The sequence below is a fragment of the Engraulis encrasicolus genome, chromosome 16, assembly GCF_034702125.1.
Source record: "Engraulis encrasicolus isolate BLACKSEA-1 chromosome 16, IST_EnEncr_1.0, whole genome shotgun sequence".
Classification (NCBI taxonomy): domain Eukaryota; kingdom Metazoa; phylum Chordata; class Actinopteri; order Clupeiformes; family Engraulidae; genus Engraulis; species Engraulis encrasicolus.
The window spans coordinates 17318767-17340107 of NC_085872.1; the positions used below are offsets into that span (position 1 = coordinate 17318767).

General features: G+C 41.0%; 2 protein-coding genes across 5 annotated transcripts in view; one reads left to right on the forward strand and one right to left on the reverse strand.

The window, feature by feature from the left end:
* The window catches only part of smg7 (SMG7 nonsense mediated mRNA decay factor), a 32182-nt gene extending 29313 nt beyond the window's left edge, over positions 1–2869 (reverse strand). For both annotated transcript variants that reach the window (XM_063218908.1, XM_063218907.1), the window contains exon 1: positions 2774–2869. In XM_063218908.1, the coding sequence (XP_063074978.1) occupies positions 2774–2835 (62 nt within the window). In that variant the 5' untranslated portion in view covers positions 2836–2869. The remainder of the gene's footprint in view (positions 1–2773) is intronic.
* On the forward strand, positions 645–21048 carry nmnat2 (nicotinamide nucleotide adenylyltransferase 2). Of its 3 annotated transcripts, none has more exons than XM_063218910.1 (12): positions 645–1127; positions 6721–6986; positions 9533–9621; positions 16605–16672; positions 17069–17147; positions 18060–18183; positions 18496–18576; positions 18888–18932; positions 19366–19442; positions 19709–19810; positions 20001–20068; positions 20527–21048. In XM_063218910.1, exons 2-12 carry the CDS (start codon positions 6899–6901, stop codon positions 20627–20629), a joined length of 924 nt encoding a protein of 307 aa, XP_063074980.1. In that variant the 5' UTR covers positions 645–1127; positions 6721–6898; the 3' UTR covers positions 20630–21048. The 3 variants fall into 3 exon arrangements, with proteins under 3 accessions (XP_063074980.1, XP_063074982.1, XP_063074981.1); XM_063218911.1 differs by lacking the exon at positions 645–1127 and adding an exon at positions 1483–1547; XM_063218912.1 differs by lacking the exon at positions 6721–6986 and having other exon boundaries at positions 645–1547.
* Positions 21049–21341: the final 293 nt, after the last annotated feature.

A 21341-nucleotide genomic window follows, 5' to 3' on the forward strand; every position in this document is an offset into this window, starting at 1 on the left:
AGGGCCTTTAAGTCACCCTGTCACGATTGTCTACAACAAACGAGGCAAAGGTGATATTGAAAACAATTTTGTACAGTACCCTGCAAGACAATTTCAGCCTGTGTGATCACCTATTGTACCAGATTGGTAGAGGATAGAGCTGAACTCAAAAGGAGCACTCAAAACAGCCATGACAGTCTCAGTTGATAGAAAACATTATTGACAAATCTGTGCTGCTTCAAGCATCAATTCAATTCTAGTTTAGCAACTTCGCTGCCTACGACAATGGTCCACTATCAAGAAAGAACAGTGGAGTTGCACTCTACAGCTGAACACCAATGGTCAAAACACACAGCTGAAATTCGCACACATCAACCTATGACTTTATTTCCTGTTGTTAAATCAAAAAGACTGCCAACAACTACAATCAAAGACTATGGTCTGAAAACCGGAAAGTTCAACTGCTAACACATCAATGGTAACGTTATAGTTAATGAAACAAAGCAGACCTGATGTGTGCAATAACAATTTAAACATTTACATGAAATTATGAAAATTGCTGTACATCTTACACACAATGGATCAAAATAAAGATTGTATGAAACTAACATTTCCAATACTTGCTTGAAATATTTGAATTCATGATTAAAAATATGTAATAGTCGAAATTTCCTTAACATTGCTGTTATGACTTAGGACATGATACTGAAGCCTGATGCTGCCTTGGATGAGGTTAATCTTAGACACTTTGTGACATGTTGTGATAAATGCACAGAGTAATAATGCACACTTCCTAAACATATCAGCAAGTCATGTAGTAGTACATGATACTTGACTGACTAATCATTTGCTAGCCAACTCATGTTAGAGGGAAAATCCATGTAATTGGCAAATTACTGATAGGTTTTATAGGCACTATTCTTTAAAATTACACAGAAAAAAGGTTGAAGAGAAGAAAGGTATGGCGTTTCGATGCGATGCATGCTTTCTGACTACAACTTGAGTGAAACGGAATGGATATTCACAGGACTACAGCATCACCCCAACAATCAAGTCAGCCAACGGAGTGTCGATTTGTTTTGATTGTCCAGGTGGACGCTAAAGGTGGAATCAACCTTTTACCCGGCGGTGAGAAACCTCACAATAAGGTTCGGGGAATCACGTTCCTTTTTCACACTCAATTTTCACGACATGTAGTAGCCTACTAGCGTCTAGCACAAAAAGATGAACGCCATCTGCCTTGATATTTGCACGATATTATTGACAGCCATCCAATGCAACACATTCTTTCACATCATCCTGGTTACAGTCAGGACTAAAAGGCTACTCTTTTCACCCATTGCGATGTGGTGATGCACACAAACACAACAAGCATCTCACCACGATGATTAAACACACACATTCAACACACCACATCTAAAATTTACAATTGCACACACTGGCGACTACGTTCGCAGTCACAGGTTAGACAGGGATAGCAACTGTTACCATGATTAACCTCAAGGTTACCAAGCTAAACTGTGGCTAGCTGTGGACCTGTGTAGTCTACATGGATCAGAGGCGAAAAGGTGACGAAGCGAGCTATATTTTCCATGTTAAATACCAACATCATCAAAACCACCAAAAAGCAATGGTTAAGCTGCCGACTAATATGACAGCGAAAATAAGCACAGCATCTTCAAGATGCTGTCACTCGCATCGCACCTGATATTACATGGTAGTTCTTGGCCAAGGTACCCAGGAATGCTTGAACTTAGCTAACTAGGCTATACCTCGCCACAAATCGCACAATCTATCGGTGATGGCACGATCTTAACTGCCCCTGACTGCCAAAGAATGCGCTGCATCCTTTACCATTGCAAATAATTACACTTGGAAAAATACATTCTCAGGCATAGCGGCAGCGCTGTCTTCCATCACATTAGAACTAGCATTGGCCAGCATTGCCTTACTTAGCAGACTCAAGCTAGATCTAAATTGAGCTTCAGTCGCTAAGGCTCTCAATTTTCAGTTTAATAACTAGGAAAACACAAGTCGTTATCCATAGCCAAGGCATTATGGCTCAACACTAATATAGTTTCAAGAGACTGGCGTTTAACAACAAGTGGCTAGAAATGCTCTAGCTTGCGTATTAAGCTAACGTTTGCTAGACAACAGCTATGTCTGGCCCAAGTTAACTTGACAGATGTGCTGTACTGTACCTCATTATTCCACGTTTGACTTGAATTGAAACGACAATTGTGCGGGTGTTTGGTCCACGTTAAAAACAACATAGCCGTATCAGGAGGATGTGTGCATTTTGGAGTGCATACTCGTATGTCAGTTCAAGATTCTGACACCACAACGTCCACCGCTGGATAAAAACACTGCCATCACTTCCATTTTTGAAGGAAAGCTAGCAACACTGTGTTAGCTGGCCTTAGCTAGTTGGCTCTACGTACGCAGTCGTTTGCTGTCGCACGAGTAAAAAATAGAAACACTCGACTTCAGACAATCTGCTGATTACCATCTACCAAACACTATGATGAATAAGGGAACATAGTATCTACAATTAATACACACTGTCCCAGAGCTGTTACCTGGCTGTTGTTTATGAGTATGGTAGCCTGTTCTGCTACGACTTTAGCAAGCTAACTGCTTAGGAAAGCTGTTGAGTTCTGTGATAGCAAGTGCTATCTTGTTAGCAGCTAAATGTTAGCTTACTTCCGACAGCGTTTTCGACAAAGTTTGTCCATTGAATCAATGAAAAAGTAGATTATTGCGCTTCGAATACTCAAACGCCATCCATACATACCGCAAATATTGGGCGCAGAGGTTCATCCTGCCCGATCGCCGGTCTTTAGACAACGACTCCATCAAAAGCTAGAGTTACTCCCGGCGCCATATTGTTCCTCACTAGTCACTGGCTGGGGCCGAGGAGGGGAGGGCCACTTTTGAAGCTTGAGTGTAGAAACTCAGCATCGCAGGTCAGCAGGCTGTATGATTGTTGACTTAAAACATAGCCCAATTGATTGTGAGTTTTGCTTTTATTTATATTTTCATTAAATTACTTAAGTCGACTCCTATTTAGAGAATCTAGAGACTAGAGGTAGCCTAATTAAACTTGGTTAGTCTAGCCTAGGCCTATATTGACTAGGCCTAGAGCCTAGCCTATCTGGTCTGCTGTTGGAGATGCTCAGCCTAAAATTCCAAATAAGAACAGGGCATGGTGGCCTTTGGGACATAGAAATGGGGGAAAGTGATATTTTGTGACTTATTCTGCAATTCTGTTTCCTTCTGTTCCAAGAAATATGACAAAACTGAGCTGTCAGCACTAAAATATTTTTGCTGAATAGGAAAATCTTGGAAATGTTGGAATCATCAATCTCACAATTGTAGGCTCGCTGAAGTTAATTGGCAGTATTAGGCCTATCTACTATTTTTTTTAGATTTTTTGTGAGACATTACATCCAGGGCCAATTTGCTAGTCATTCAACAGCTGTGAAATATGCTAGAGAAGAGAGTAGGTTACCAGTGGAATCTAGCCTGGAGATGATCACATGACACTGCTTATCCCAAGCATGTCAGGATCCATTCCAGATCATTAAAGGCCTAACCAAGCTGGGCTTTAAATTCAGTTGTCTGATCAAAACACAGCTGATTTCTATCTATGTCCAGGGCTGTTGACAGCATTGACCATGGCCAAGAACAAAGTCATCTGAAAAGACCCCATGAAATGAGAACCCAAATTTACCCCCACCCACCCAACAGGCTCGTTCGTGATGAAGCAGTGATGCTTTTGCTATGCCGCGCGCATGCGCATGTAACAGAGGTGTTCCCGCGCAGTTAGTCCCCCTCGGGGACTCACCACCTCGTCAACTACATCGCATCGGTTTGTCAATGGGAGGTACAGAGCGAGACCGCTGAGCTAAAGGGCCAATCCGGTATCCCAACGCTACCACACTGTATTGAGGCTTCGGGAGGGAGGTTTACTAATGTTCCACGCCACACTCTGTTAGTTGGCCTCTGTTACACTCTCCCCCCTAAACCTCACTCCCATCCCGGGTCAACGGCACCACTGTGACGGATGCGCATGTAACAGAGGTATTCCCGCGCAGTTCGTCCCCCTCGCGGACCGCAAACTCACCACCTCGTCAACTACATCGGTTTGGCAATGGGAGGCATTGTACAAGACCACTGCGCTTAAGGGCCGGTCAGATAGCCCAAAGCGCACTGTGTTGAGGCTTCGGGAGGGAGGTTTACTAGCATTCCACACCACACTCTGCTAGTCATGGCCTCCGTTGCACGCACTTTGCCAGTTTTACACATTCTGCTTAGAATGCATCAAACTGGCAAAGTGCATGCACGTTGCATAGTAAAAGCATCACTGGCCATTACATTCAATACATGTAATGAAATGAAAACCCATTCTGCCACACCCCCCATCCAACACCACACCCCCACCTGACCCTTAACCCCTTTTGGTTTCCCTTTCTGTCATATTGTAAACTATGTCATCATGTAAAGTGTGATAATTTAACATGGCCTTTCCATTTTGATCTGATATGCACTTCAATTGGGTTTCTTCAATTGTAGCATCAGTAAGCGGTTAGGGTAATGTTTCTCAATGGGGAGGGTAAAGCCCCCCAGGGGGCAATGGGGAGCTCTAGGGGGGCGTTGAGAAGGATACAGTTGAGAGGGGGCGGTACTTAGTTGCCATTTGGGGGCATTAGTGCATTTCATTTTTTAATACTAAGGGGGCATTGTCAGGCTTATGATGAGGTCAAGGGGGCGTTAGGAAGCTTGTAATGAAGCCAAGGGGGGCGTTTATTTAAAAAAGGTTGAGAAACACTGGGTTAGGGTGTCATGCTTGTAGCCCCAGGGTTTGGTTTGATTCCCGACTCAGGTTAGAGCGGGGAGTGATTAACCATGCTCTCCCCTATCCTTCTCCATAGGCCTACATTGAGCATACCCAGGGAAGCTGACAAGGGGGAACGAAAGGGTCAGTTGCCCCGGGCCCAGGGAGATGGGGGGGCCATAATTGGTCATTACCAAAGAGGCTTGAGACAAGAGGGCTTACTCACATCATAACAGCGTAATATGAAATGATGGTGAGGGGAGTACGGAAATTTTATTCTTCTTCTACGGTCAGTATTGGAAGCATCAGGGAAGCATGCAATGAGCCCGTTATGGCCGCAATAATTAGGTTATTGGAATACACAGGTTATTGGAGTAAACGGTTTATTGCTGTTTACATGCAGTTCGTCGATTGACTGTGTTCCACTAAAGTGTGTGACACGAAGCTAGAGTTTAAGGCTTGTGATTGGCTACTTATCCTTCTAGAATGTCAATAACCTGACAATAACCCGATTATGCTGGTTACATGACACGAGAAATCAGTTTATTAGCCAAAAACCTACCTGTGCGAATCAGATTTCTCATAAACCGATAACGGCAATAAACCGTTTATGAAAACTTTTCACGGTTTATTCAGTTTACATGTACGCTCGAATAAACCGGTAACTCCAAAAATCTGATCATAAAACGGTTTATTGATGCGCATATAAACGGGCTCAATGACACTTCGGCGAGGGTCAGAGTGTGGAACAGGTCATAGGACAGCGTAAATGTTTGTCAGCTGTCCTTAATTGCCACCAGCAATTACTGCGGACCAACAGCTGCCGTTGATTTGGCCACAAATTATCCATCATGGTGTCGCCCCCACTGACCATGCGCAAGGAAGTACGGAAATTGTATCCATCACACCCACTGATCAATGACCATGCGCAAGGGAGTTAATTTTCCATCCACTCGTGTCCTCAGGCAACGCCCCCGTACTACACCGTGGCCAATGCACCCCGAGAGATTGTTCTTCTGTTGAGTTTCTTTGGTCATTACATTGAATGTATTGGGTGGGGGGCCCTTTCAGATGACTTTGTCCTGGGCCTAGTCAGCGCCCCTGAGCGTACCATCCCACCACATTGCTCCCTTTTGGCACCATGGGCTATCCCCTTGCAAAGGAGAGGCATAAATGCAATTTCGTATGTGTGTGCTGTGCACTGTATGCTGTGGAGTGCTGTGCCACACAATGTGAGTTTTCCAGGTCGGCCTCCACTGTCACTTGAAGGCTAGGCCAATTTATGTGAAGACAGAACTAAAAACGAGGCTAAAGCACAACATATCAGTAATTGATGGATATGATCAAGGAGGCAGAATAATAAGCTATGAGCAGATTTCCTCTCTGTTGTAGCTATGTAAGTTTGACTATTTTTTAGCAAAACAATAAAAAAAAATTTTGCTTTAAATGAGGGACAAGTATGTGCAAGATGTAAATAAATTTGAATGAACCCCAAAAAAATAATTTATATAGGGCCTAGTGGTATTTCTAGCCTATACCTAAACTCTTTGAGGTCATAAATGACCCTGCTCGGTCAGATTAGAAAAATAGGCCAGTCACTTGAGAGTTTAAGACATTGCATCTTGAGGACAATCCGAAGTTGATCCAGGTGTAACTTAAACTAGCCTTAAGCTGTTTTGACCCGTCCACTGAACGTCATACCGACACACAAAAAAATCAAAACACATCCTCTTTGGCAGTTGCATTTAGGCAAATGAGACCACATCTTGCCTTCACTAAGATCTAGAGCTCAAAGGACAAGACAGCATTGATGATTGAAACTTGTGGTGGCCTGCAGACTTATATGCATATGGCAGAGAAAAATAATTGTATTCTAAAGCTACTATTGCACTTTATTCTCACAGTGAGTATCGGCGCCTTTAAATTGAACAGTGAGAAATACCCTGTGACGCCCTTCTTGACGAGGAGACGAGGATACTGCCGCATCCGAATGAACCTCGCCTATTGCTGCGGTCGGGAAAGAAGCATAACAAAAGCAAAAGAAATCAGCCACTTAACCAAAGGGTGGCATTCCATACTTGGATGATGACAGAGTCAACTAAAACGCACGTTATTCTGCTGTCATGTGGAAGTTTTAACCCTATCACTAAAGGACATATTCATATGTTTGGTAAGCATTTGGGTCCTCTTGTTTTCGGGAAATTGGTAGCTTATTGCGCATCATATAAGATGCCCTTTGTTAGTCTTCAGCGTCAGCAACAACAGAGAAATATCTCGATTCATTACATACAGACAATTGATTTTATTTTAGAATGAGGTTGTTTTCATCGCAGGCCGTAGCATTTGTTTTGGGTGCTGATTTGGAAAATCGCTGTCCAAACTGGTGGTGCTGAAATGGGCGACGGTCCCTGTCAGGGATAACTGATTGCGATACGGATTGTGCCATGTACTTTATGTAGGCTAATGGTGCTTGAAATTAATAGAATGGTAGCCCAAATTATATTCATGATTTCCCCTAGAACTACCATCACAATATTTGCTCGAGCCTATGCGTTTCACAGCGCACCTGTTTCTTCCACGCGTGGTAAGCGTCCATGGCTAAAGGGAGCAAGGACTCGCCTACAGCTACGTCTTCAAATGTTAGATGTTAGGCAGTGACCACAAGGGATTGACAGGCCTAGGAATCATTTGAAAGGACTCAGCTCACTTACAAAATCAACAAGAAGAATTAGGCTACGTTTTGGCTTACTGTTTATCAGGATATGCTTACTGCGCCATTGTAGAAATTATTAAACTGTTTGAATCCGCGTGGCCTATAACACGCGTGTGGGAATAGACTATTAAGCTTCGATTATACTTGGATGAAAAGACCAAATATCTTAAATTACTCCAAATATCGCATGCCTGTCAGAATTTACCCACCTATGGGCTACAGTTGGATATGCGGATAGACAATCTATCTATTAATGAATGAATGCAACTGATGCCAGAGGCTACGCAACAAATAACACAACTTTGGTTTGGAAAAGTGGCCTACGGCTTTCGTTGACTGAAATGACAAGGCTATTACAAATGAAACAGAGTAGGCCTAGGTAGGCCTATAGATATCCTCTGCGTTTATTGTAACATAAGTTGAGTTATAACTTGGACATCATGTCCCTTGTATTTCATGAAATCTCTACTACTTCAATAAGCTGGCTGTGATAATGGATTTAAAATATATATATATTATTAGTATTTTAAAAAAACGTGGTCCAATAAAGATCCATTTGCTATGTTCTAGATGAGATATTTGTCATATTTGAATAAATAAATGAATAAACATGCTGTGCTCCCTACCTATGGATAACTGGATCGGGAGTTTCCCCTTGTGGGTGTAGGGGGTGGTGGATGCTTTCATATTTTCTATGACCTATTTTTCAAATCCTCTTCTTTTGCTCTCTGCTTCAAAGCTGGTTAGAGAGAGAGAGAGGGTGAGAGAGAGAGCGAGAGAGAGAGAGATGGAGGCAGGAGGTGGCTCAAAATAAAGGTCAAAAGAAAAAATGTCTTAATTATAAATAGTTCATTTAGCCTACAGGTGGGGACCTATGTGGCTCAAGCACATTTCAGTGTTTCCTACATTAATGTTGCAATGCCTGAACGAACAAAATGAAATGCATGTTCCCTTTCTTTCTTCAAATGTAATGTGTTTAATTATAGATACCATATCCCCTTCTATACAAACAAAACATATTATGCAACAAGGGCACAGTAAATAAAAAATAGATGAAAAACCACTAGTAGACCAATCAATCAAAATATCAAAACCGTTTTATCAGACTGAGGTGATAACATTAGGATTGACACATGAGGACACACCGTACTGCCCTCCTGACTGTAGCGTTAGAGGGCTGGAAGTTCAGAGAGACATAGCCAGAGGGAGGTCGCTGAGACATGTGGCACAGCCGCACATTTCAAACAAGAGACCTTGAGTGGTGGTGCACCTCTCTCAAGATTTAAGATGCAAGATTTATTTTTCTTACATCTCATTGTAGTTATAAGAGAGTAAAATTATTTGTGTTTTGTCTCCTCAAAAAGGTAAATAAATAAAAGGTGTGTGTGCTGGGTGTGTTTGCTTTGAGCAGCTCCAACGGCCCTGGGTAGAGGCGTGTTCAAGGCAGTGACGTGGTTTAGAGATGTTAAATTTCGGCACTTTTCATGCTGAGGAAGGGGGGTTAATCAGGCCGTTTGGGAAACGTTATTCGTTATCTTCTTGGAAAGACCAACATCTTGGTACAAGATTTGAAAGTCGATGATAATCAGGCAACAGACGGAGATTATTTGAATTTTCTTTGGATTTCATCATTTATATAGAATTGTGATGAGGCCATGGTTTCATATATAAATATGTGGTTACAGTGCCATTATTATAGGCCTACCAGAAATTCTCACTTAACCCTTTGAGGAGTACCATCACAAATATGTGATTAGAATTTTGCCCAAATTTTGAGTTCTCATTATGATGTCATAATGTCTTTGAGAGATTTTTAACACAGACGTCTATGGGAGCTGTAGAGTGTTCCAGTAAAATTCTAGAAGAACCTCTAGAAATTCCTTACTCCTCAAATGTTTTTTTAATTGTATGTAATATATTTACAAAGATTTCTGATACAATATCATTATGGAGTATTGCAGATTTCACTGTAAGTACAATGACACCTATTCTCCATATTTCAGAGAAAGCCAGGGAGCACCTGCACAAGACTGGTCGGTTTATAGTGATTGGTGGCATCATTTCTCCTGTGCATGACTCCTATGGCAAACCGGTAAGAAGAATCTGCTGTCTCTTGTATATTCTCCAACACACCTAAAAGTGTCTGTCTGAGACTTAAAGATTATGGAATTAAAAACAGGAGGCAGTACAATTGATTTGATTAAATGCAAGGAAGTTTTTTCAGGGGCGGATCTAGCCATTTTTGGGCCCTACACTGTAAAAAGAGATCTATAGGATTTACTCAATTTAATTGGTGTAAGGATTTCCACAGTCCTAAATAGAGTATTACGTACCCCTACATATTCAGTTAAGATTAACCAATTCCAGAAGTTCTGTTATACTGACCACATCAAAGTAAAAAATACTGGTAAAAATGGGGTAACATTTGCTCATTTCAGGTAGCTTTTTATCACCACTTGTTACTGTTAAAAATTGGTTAAAATTTACTCATTTCATGTAGTTTTTTATTAACACCTATTACTGATAAAAAATTGGTTAACGTTTACTCATTTCAGGTAGCTTTTTATTACCACTTTGTTACTGTTAAAAATTGGTTAAAATTTACTCATTTCATGTAGCTTTTTATTAACACCTATTACTGATAAAAAAGGGTTAACGTTTACTCATTTCATGGAGCCTTTTAGTATTACTGCTTATTTATCAACTGCTAATTATTCTGATTACTTTATTGCTGTGTATTCTTATTCCTATTAACCAGAGGTGAAAAAGAGTACTAAAATATTTTACTCTGAGTAAAATATTTTAGTACTCTTTTCACCTCTGGTTAATAGGAATAAGAAAAACACAACAATAAAGTAATCAGAATAATTACTCTGTTGAAATTGTACTCAATCACAAGTAAATGTACCATTGAAAGAATCTACTTAGGTAAAAATAAAAAGTATATCATTTAAAATTAAAATAAACTTTGAGAAAAACTAAAAAGTTACTTTTTAACAATCAGTGTTTTCTGCCTCTACTGTGTTGTGCAAACGTCCACCAGGGAAATTACAATTACAACAAACCTGTGCATATCAACCAAGATGTTTTATTTAAAGGGATATCGCCAACAGGAAAATGTGAAAAATGAGCAGATATTCAATGTTTCAGTTTATCTCACAAAAAGTAAACAAACATTAACAACAGGACCATTTAATTCACGAGTTTGCCCTGGAGTATGGTAACCATAGTCAATAGGCATAATTCGATGTTAGCTGGCCTCTGTCCTGGGACCCTGCGGAGATCATGCGGCACGAGATCCGCTTCCACTCCATAAGTGTAGGGGACATGTAGCTGGGTGATCCAGTGAGATGAGGGAGTAGGGGGAGGTGCTGGGACAATTAGGATAGCATGACAGGGGAAGGAGGGAAGGTGGGATTTAAATTTACCCGAAGGCGGAAGCTTGACATGGCAACTGTCAATAACTCTCAGACTTCCTCCAGAACTAGGTTTATATAAACAATATGTAGAATTTGTAGCAGTTTTTGACAGAAATAGTCACATTTTGTTCCGCTTTCACTTTGTTACTGATAAAGGCACATCAGTGTATACTGTTCTACCATTAAACTGCACACATAAAAAGGATACCAGTTTCTTTTAAAAAAGGATATCAGTTCCAGTCTATTTGGTGTCCAGGACAACAGTTTCAAACAAACGGGCTGCTCTACTTTTCAAAGACTAAATCCAAGAATACTCAGAATTCGGTTTACTCTTTGAGGAAGACATACAGCAGTGAAACATCAGAGTCCAACCATACTGATAACATTGCAAAGATCTCCTACTTATTACAAAATCACTTGTTTAGTGGTAAATAGTTGGGATACGGGACAATTAACCGGTCAGGCCACTCAGAGAAACCATTAGCAATTACAGCATACTGTATACTGGAGAGGTCAGTAGAGCTGCAAACTGGCTCACAGAGACCGGAGGTGCTGTGGACGTTGAAGGCACGGTGGATGATGGTGGCAGGGATGACCCAGGTGCTGCAGGCACAGTGATGGCTGGCAGCATGGTGGGGAGTGGCACGGATGACCCAGGCGCTGCAGGCACGGTGATGGGCTGGCGGCACGGATGACCCAAAAGGTGGATGGTGGCAGGGACAACCAGAGCATGGCAGTATGGTGGAAAGAGCTGCTGCACCGAGTGGAGGGACTTCAGGGATGGGCACAGTGAAGTCTTCAACCTTTTCATGATTGTCCTCCACTGTGATGCCCCTTTAACAATAACACGTACTGATTAACTACATATGCGAGTGAAATACAGTATGCCAAAAAAGAGTAAAAAAGATAATGGACAGAAAAAACAACGTACAGTGCTGTATTATATGCACCAGAATCTCCTCTCGTTCCTCTTCAGGACCATCATCTCAGGTGTGACCACAGAACACTGTCGCCTTCTTTCATCAGGCTGCCCTTCTCCCGCTCCTGGGTCTTCTCAATGTTGTCAGTTGTCAGCACCTGAACACAACCCTGGGACAAGATACACTATTAAGAATACTCATTGGTTAAACTTTTTTCTTTAAAGGTACATTCTATGGTCTGTTTTGGTCATCTGTCTAGAGCTGAAAAAGTAAAGGGGTTGAGTTATTAGTAACAGTTGTGACCAATCCACAGTGTATTTGCCCTCTACACAGCTCTTGACAGCTTCACATAGAAGTTAAGTCATCAGACTGCTCACGCATGTTGACTCAAACACACACACAGACAGTGCAGATCCTAAAGAGAGAAGACCTGCCATCCTTTTTTTTAAATAGAGACCCTAAAAAGAACACTTGTTACGCTATTCTACGGGAATAGGCTGTTTCAGAACATAGGAGTTTGTTTCAAGAAATTTAAGAACGACCGGACTGAGGCCACCATAAGGAATGAGCGGTTCCACTTCATATCTGAAGTTATCGTGACCATCCATTTGCTTATTTCAGAAATAACACCTGGCTAGTTTCTTTACAAATGTGCATACATGGTCCATTGTGCTCCAACAATGAGAGCGCAGCTTGATTATGTCACATCTGTATGCAAACAGTAAAGGGATCTATTGACCTCAAAGGCGCACTGTGAAATGTATTTGGCAGTCTCATTCCATAATTCATGTGGCCCAGTCATAAATCTTTTTCACTGATTCTTACCACCACCATCAAATTCAAAATATTCTCTATGACTGCGCAAATTGCAATATTAGTTATAATAGTACTAACTGTAAATATGAGTTTATTATTTAGTTGCAAAATCTACTCTGCCACCATCCTACATAGGGATGGCGAAAATTGAAAACACTCTTAACCGGTTACCGAGACTCATTAACCGGTGGTTAACCGGTAATCTTAAATTTTAAAACGTCTGCGTGCCTGATATGCACATCACTGATTTTTTTCATTTTTATTTTTCACATAAGCTTTTTTTTTGCTGCGCAGACAGGACCTGCCATGTCCAGCCATTGTTGCCAGATGGAAAATGCTGAATTATCATACTAAAATCTCAAAATTATCGTTTTTTGGGAGGAAATTATTATTATAATTATTAATATTATTACATCTGGTTAACCGATAGCAGAAAATTTGAGCCGGTTAAAGTTGAACCGGTCGATTACCGGTTAACTGGTTACTGGTTAACATCCCTAATCCTACACAGTGCACAGTGCAACAAGGACAGCAAGCCTGAGTGAGTGAAAATGGCTATTCATAAACAAATAACATGACAGTGTTATGGCCTTTAAGTCTGTTTATTTTTCTTCAGTCGGCGACTTACCCTGTTCCAGAATGACTTCAGGACAACCATGCATATAAAAGATGCAACACCACTGCCTGAAACACATATTAAAAGCACATAACAATTAAGTTACAAGTAAGTCATTCTTGGTCATTAATATGCTTTACTTGCCACACACCACATGAGAGGTAAGCAGTTACCGCCTTTTCTCAACTCCTGCAGTAGGCAGAAGCAGAACACCTTCATTATGCACAAAACATTGTGAATAATTTGACATGGATAAAGTTTAAGAAGTTGTACTTTTACACTCGATTATTATGTAAACNNTTCTACTCCTTGCAATTGCTATCCGTTTAGAAGCATTTGTTTCACTTTTTATACTAGTTGTGAAAATATAGGCTACCGCCGGTCTCTTATCGTTGGACTGCCCTTCCTAATGTCAAACGTCATCATTTCGGTACAACTGAAGTGTGTGCGAACTGCGGAGACCAGCGAGAGAGAGAGAGAGAGAGAGAGAGAGAGAGAGAGAGAGAGAGAGAGAGAGAGAGAGAGAGAGAAGGGCTGTGCTTATGGAACCTGCACGTGTCTGTTCATAGCGAGTCCTTCGACTATGAAAGCAACTATCAAACTATCGTTGTCAAAACTAACCCTGAGATTGAGTTTGCAACGTCCAACAAAAAATAACTGACTTCATGTTAGGTGATGTTATGACCGTGGATGATCACATTGGGAGGTCCCTCGCCAAAAACCTCCTCTCACCACTACTCAGAGTAACATAAGGGCGTGTTGGTCTACATAGGACTACTTACTATGATACATTTAGGCTACAACAAACTAATCAATGTCTCCTCGCAATGTTAACGGATTGATCCTTTGTTAGCGTTTATTCTCAGCAGGATTTAGCATGTCTAGGGTAGCGTTGTTTAAAAAGTTATTTGATGATCGATTCCTCTCGCTCCCCCTCTCCCTCCCAGTAACATAGGCAGGCACCCGGCATGCACACACCGTCTGCCTTGCTCCCCATCTTCAAACTGTCATTCAAACTAAGAATGTCTACGATTATGATTAATAATACAAAAAAGTCTTTAGTTGACTCGGCACGGAGGCATCCCAGAATGATGACTGTTTACGCACACTGCTTTGACAGTTGATATGAAGCATTTCGTCGCGCATTTCATTGATTTGAAAACTTGGTGACCATAGGAATTTACACATTTTTAAAACAACAAAGAGGACGATTCGCGACGGGAACTGCTGAAAGACTTACGAAGGATTCAGTGACCAGCTACAAACGTAGCCGTTCCATGTTGAATGGATTTATTGTGGAGAATGAAATAGTGAAGTAATGTGCCGTTCGTAGTCTGTCTACGAGCACAGTCCTTTAGGTGCATGTAACTTGTAAGATTATCACACTACAGCCTTGTGTGAAAGCAAAAAAGGAGGCTATCTTGTAGAAGTTTCTCCTCCGTGCTTTCGCGTGATGCAAGTGGCAGTGGCAGCGCAAACAAGTGGATGGAACATTCGGCAACAAATATTTGTAGAACGACACACGAGGTCATGTCACCACCAGCAGCCAGTCCCAGTCTGCGCGCCAAAACTAGCCAACAAGGCAACATTTGAGAATGGAAAAAAACTTTGCTGCAGTGGGTTTCATTCTACAACATTTTGAAATTGGTAGTGCTATCCGTTCATCTTTAACACAGGGCATACTTGTTGCCTTCTCCAAACGAAGTTTGAACGGCAGCTTACAGGTCCATTGACCTGTCTGTCTGCCCAGTGCGTTACTGATAGCAGCTGCCTGAGTCACAGTCAGACAGTCGAGGCAACTACAACTCTAGCGTGATTTAGTTTCCTTTTGATCATTGTTCATGTTTTGTATCCCATGTTTAATGCACGACTGGCCAGCTTACCTTCTGAATTTGTCCCGTCCATTGGAAGTTAACTTCATCCGCTGCGAGGCTCGCCACAGTCGTCGGTTGATTCTTCTTCCAATGAAGTCCCAAAAAGCAATGCGCATTGCGGGCCTTAACCAATTTCAATAGGTAGTTTTGACAGAGACGGTTTGGATCATACTAGCCAATAGTATTAGTTACAGTGTTGGAATGTAAATTGGGTAAAGTTTAGTCATTTATAGGTAGTTTCGACACTAGCCATTAGTATTAGTTATAGCGTATGAATGCAAATTAGGTATAGTTTAGTCATTTCTCACCAGTACTAAGTCCTACTCCTTATTTATAGGTAGAGTGAGTATATTATACCCCTTGCATCAGAGTAACCTCAGCAACCTAATTTGTTGGGGTAAAAAATATCAATTTTTTGTCAGTGAAATGTACTGCCCCTCAAAATCCTTTTTATCAGTGTAGGCGAAATATAAACATGGGTCCCTCAAAAGTCATTATATAGACATAAAATTCTGTGTTTTGGTGTTGTTCAAGTGTTTCAACTCATATAGATCTTTGATTACATCACATAAGAGACACATTAAGATCAAGCCTGCTTTTTTGTATGTGTTTACCGTGACTGGCAGGACATTTGGGGCCCCTATGGAGGACTGATTTGGTCGGGGCCTATAGGCAATTACCTAGGTTTGCCTAATGGAAAGTCCGTCTCTGAGTGTTTTCTATAAATATACAGTACCATAGAGAACACCAACGCATAGTTCAAGGCTGTATCGTACAGTTGCATTGATAGCAAACACTTTGATCTGTAGGTGTATATCAAATGGATACGCGTAAAGTAAATCAATGGCACATTTGTCATGACGTATTCTCCCTTTTATCTCTCTCCATAATGTCAATTGCACTTGTAGGCCTTTGTCTAGAATTAATGAAAAGCCTGGCCTAGTTTCCCTCTCTCAGGCTGACAAATTCATAAATAATGCATGCACAGGAAGTACAGTTTCTGAAAAAATGAATCTGTTGAAGGAAATCTTACACCATCTTATCCATATAAGTATACTGTATCAGACCAATGAAGTTGAATCATACTTTTGGTTAATGATGTTGTATTAATACTTGGCATTATGGATGATGACATGATACGATAAGATTTGATCAAACTCTCAAAAAACCCTACTAGGCCTATTACAACTTCTGCTTCTGCTACTGCAACTACTAATACTACTAATGCAAATGTTCCTTTTTTGACTTAACGTGCACAAAACTGAAAGGTGTACTTTGCTGAAAGCTATTCAAAAGCAATAGATTCAGCCATCAAGTCATGTATGTCCTCTTAATCTACTAAAGAGGCCGACTTACACACTATTCTGTTGTTGTACATTAGGATACATAAAAAAATGATTCAATTGACAAACTTGTCTCTGCTCTCATAGGGTCTTGTTCCCAGCAAACATCGCCTCACCATGTGCCAGATGGCGGTTCAGTCATCTGACTGGATCAGGTAAATGTAAATTCTTGTAGCCTCTTAGTGCAGATTGGGTCGCCGGCGGGCCTATTCACTATTTGCTGAAAATACTCAACTACATCATAACAACGTTGCTATGACAGTACCGAGAGACTTAAGTAACAGATTAAGACATAGCCATTACAATTTTGGTGACAGTAATATTATAACATAAGCTCTGCGCTGAGGGGTTAAGTTAGCAGCACCAACATGGCCATCATCAGTTTAATAGTGAACCACATACGGCATGTCAAGTCAATACATGGTCAATAACATACGTGCATCTTCACTGGCACTGGGTCTGGCACTGGGTCTGGTAGACTTGTCTAGTCATTAACCCAGCTGTGTGGCATTTTTTATGGACTGTCTAATTGGCTGCTGTTGCGTGTACAGGGTTGACCCATGGGAGTGTTACCAGGACACCTGGCAAACCACCTGCAGCGTGCTGGAGCACCACCGAGACCTCATGAAGGTAAGGGAATCTACAACCCTTTTTTAACATCAGAAGGCAATTGTAGTGTCCCTTTCGGCAGAACATGTAAGTCAAACTGCCTTTTCAATCAAAGGGACAAAGGAACTCTCTACCAGATGGCTTTTACGTATATGTGCTGCTAGCTGCATCCACCACTTTCAAAAGCAAAACAAAACCGTGGCTAGTTGAGCAGCAGGTCTGTTCTAATAGCTAGTTTTCACAACTAATTTAAATTGTTTGTCTTCTGGGCTTTTTAATTATCGTTACTATTTTTGCTCTTTTCATTCTTCTATTCTTTAAAATAATAATAATAATAATAATAATAATAATAATAATAATAATAATAATAATAATAATTACTATTATTAGTAATAGTATTATTAGTAATAGTATTATTATTATTCATTCATTCATTCATTCACTCATTTGTTAGTCTATTGCTACTTTAGTCATTTGCATTATTATCAATAGGTGGTGTTGTTTTGTTTATTCATTAATTTGTTGTTTGTGTGTTTTATTGGGGACAAGTGTTGTCAATTAGCTTTGGGTAAAATGCTATTGTACATACAGTACATCAGATGGCTGTCCTAGATACATCAGTGTTTCTTGTATCTGTCCCTACCCAAATAAAGTGTGTATGTGGTGTTGGATTCTGGTGAAAGTTTGAATAGAATGTCTAGGCTCCAAATGGGTCAGTTTGAAAAGCAATTTTGGTAATAATAGAACTATTAACGGCTGAGTTTTTCAGAAATGAATTGGGCAGACAAGCACACAGAGATGCCGTCCCAGTTGTATTGCTACATGATTATGCCAGAGAGCAATCTGAACACCCTATCCTATATGTAAACAAGCACAAGATCCGATGAGTCAGGAACTTAGAGGTGACAAATTGTGTTGTGTTTCTCCCAACAGAGAGTGACAGGATGCATCCTCTCGAATGTGAACACACCCTCCACCCCTGTGATTGGCCAGCCACAGAATGAGACCACAACAACAATCTACCAGAATCGCAACATGGCCAACAAGCCCACAGTTGGTAAGGCCTTTCTTCTGCCGCCCACAGGCATGTATGTGTTATTGCATCTGCGTCGTTCGATTTTATTGTGATTTTTTTATTGATGTTACTTTCAGAATAATTATGCGTCGCTTAAGGACATTAAAATGCTTTATGAACAAGGTCAGTGAGAGGCTGCTTAGCGGGTCTCAGTCAGCACTCTGAAGGATACTGGATGTACCAGCATGCTTGAGTACCCAGAGAGAGGGGTCTTTCCCCGTGCTTATATGTGCCTGATGTTAAAGTGAAACTTCTTACAACAGACTGAACTGATTTAACTCTTTTCATTATCAGTGAAACTGTGGGGCAAGATGAGTGAAAGCCTGGGTAAAATCTGCTGCGTTCGCCCAAACATGGACCGCTTCACCTTTGTGGGCAAGTGCAATATATTCCTCTTTCTTTCACACATATCCATGATTCAAGTATATTTATATGTATACAGTACATTTTGGGCATGCACAGGTTACTGTTTTGAGTATGGATGACATGGCTGTTATCAATGTGAGCTTGGTATGGAATGGAATATGGATGGTGTTCTGCTCATGTCTGAAGCCGTAGCTTATTATTGCTGTGCATAATTCATAGCTACTGTACCTTGAACAGGAAGAGCATGCATTTAACATGAGCAGCCATCTCTGCCAACTCCACAGCCAAGTCTCAAATCTACTCTTTTCTCGTTCAAACAGATGAAAATGCCAACCTTGGGACTGCCATGAGATATGAGGAAATTGGTAAGGGGTTTTCTTTTTTGCATGTTTTTTTCTTCTTCTTGAATTTGCAAAAAGATGCAAATCTCCTTTAATTTAATCTCCTTTAAATGAAAGCAGATTAAGTTCTGTTCCCTTGGTTTATTAATTTACATCCTTCAATGTTCCAATTATTTAGTCATATTTGATTACTATTATCATGATCATTTGTTGGCATGATAATATATAATGTAAGGGCAGATTATGATGAAGACTAATCGTGTAGTCATACAATCAGGACTACCTCTCTATTGACCAGATTGTGTCACTTTATATTTGCTGTCTTGGAAAGCTGCTATCTGCTCTTTCTTTTTCTTTTTGTGTATACCTTTCCTGATCATTGTGTTTTGTTTTGATATGTTTTGTTTTAAGTACTGGTTGTTCTGTAATACAATGGTCGACCATGATGTGTTTTCAGAGCTGCGTATCCTTCTCCTGTGTGGAAGTGATTTGCTGGAGTCCTTCTGCATCCCAGGCCTATGGAAAGAGAGCGATGTAAGCTGAATTGCGCTGTACAACAGCAGACCATACCACTCTGTTCTTTATTCAACTTTCACACAATTGAATTAGAGCAAACTAGAACAATGTGACAGAGGACCATGCAGCCCAGACTCCATCTGAGTTAAACATTTTGTCTGTGTCCTTATCAACAGAGGCTTTTTTGTTCTGTAGCTTTGGCACTTTGGTGGTGCAGTGCTGCAATAGAAGGAAATGATCATTGACACACACTGTGCTGAATGGGGCGGCCTTTTGTTTTGCAGATGGAGGTGATTGTGGGAGACTTTGGGATTGTGGTGGTGCCTCGGGATGGAACTGACACGGAGAGGATAATGAATCACTCGTCTGTGCTGCGCAAGCACAAGGTAAACCCAAAGTTTAAACTACCCATTCACAGATATGCGGAAGCAGTTAGGACAGTCTTGAAAAGGATCGCTGTTACCATTTCCAGAATTATTTTAGCTTTTGCGTGATATTATGTGTTCTGCACTGTCTGCTGTAGTTATACAGGTAATGTTTAAAAATGATGACTTGTCTCATTTTGCAACTTTACAGGACAACATTGTTGTGGTAAAAGATGACGTCAACAACCCAATGTCTATTGTCAGCTCTACCAAGAGCAGGTAGGTGGAGGATCCCACAACTGGTCACCAGTTGTATAACAATTACAGTACTTGCTAGCATGGCCGTAACTACCATTGAGGACACAGAGGTCATGTCCTGTATTTTTTCAGTATCGTAAAATGTATCTATTGATGAAAACCGATATATGATCAACAATGATAAATTCAGTCTATATACGCCACCCCCATTTATCCTCAAGGCAGTGCTTAATGAAAACAAACTTAAGAGTTTGACTGAAGTGTTTGAAGCATTCTAAATGTACACTATGCAGCATAGCACACAGTATTTGATCCCGGCATTTGGAAATGTCTGGTTACGGCCCTGCTTGCTAGAATCTCAAGTGTTGTCCATGTTGCCTTGTGACACTTGTGACGAGAGAGTCTGTTCTACTGTGTGGTCTGTAACAATGCCAGTGCAGTACACATGCCAATGCAGTTGTCTGTCTCCCTCTTCGCAGATTGGCCCTCCAGCATGGCGACGGGCATGTGGTGGACTACCTGAGCCAGCCCGTCATTGACTACATCCTGCAGAGTCAGCTGTACATCAATGCCTCTGGATAGGAGGGGAGGGGAGGGGAGGGGAGAAGCATCTTGTCACACATGTATTGCTCGTCTGTCTCTGTGTGTCAATCTTACAGTACTATACTCCTCCCGTGCTGTTGCTTTTCCATATAGAGGAGCATTAAGTATCCATGTCCTTTTCTTACTGTCTCATAGTGACCCGTCCCACTGGGCCTGACTGAGAGTGTACAGTGTTGTGCCTGAGAGCTACATTTACATATGGACCTCCTCCACCAATGGGATAATTGGAACTTGATTGTGTGGCTGGAGAGGGGGCCAATGACAAAGAGAATGAGAGCGGACGGAAAGACGGAGAATGTTTTTGTTTTGTCGTAAGAAAGTGAGGCAGAGAGATAAAAACATTACCTGCTGTAATGTTGGTCTTTGCTTTTAAAATTTCATATCAATGCTTTCCTCAAGTGCATGCATGGATTTTACTTTTCTTTGCGCATGAGAGCTTACCTTCCGTATGTAGACGCTAGTCTGTTGTTGCAAAGTGTGCAGAGAAGCTATTTGCATCCAGATGCATTCCATCTCTGTCTTCATTTTATATTATCGCCTGTCATTGTACATAAGAAAACTTGATTGCTGTGGTGTTGCTATAGGAACACTCATGACTCTCTCTACAGTGTGCTATCATACAAACATGCACATTGGTTTGCACACTGATGTACATCTTTCTGTTTATGGATCTAATTTCACATGGCACTGT

Excerpts from the sequence above, each read along its gene's own strand:
- nmnat2 (XM_063218910.1), top strand. The coding sequence starts at position 6,899 with ATGATGACAGAGTCAACTAAAACGCACGTTATTCTGCTGTCATGTGGA. Across the intron at positions 16,673-17,068 it reads CAGTCATCTGACTGGATCAG|GGTTGACCCATGGGAGTGTT; the intron begins GTAAATGTAAAT and ends TTGCGTGTACAG. Across the intron at positions 18,933-19,365 it reads CATGAGATATGAGGAAATTG|AGCTGCGTATCCTTCTCCTG; the intron begins GTAAGGGGTTTT and ends ATGTGTTTTCAG.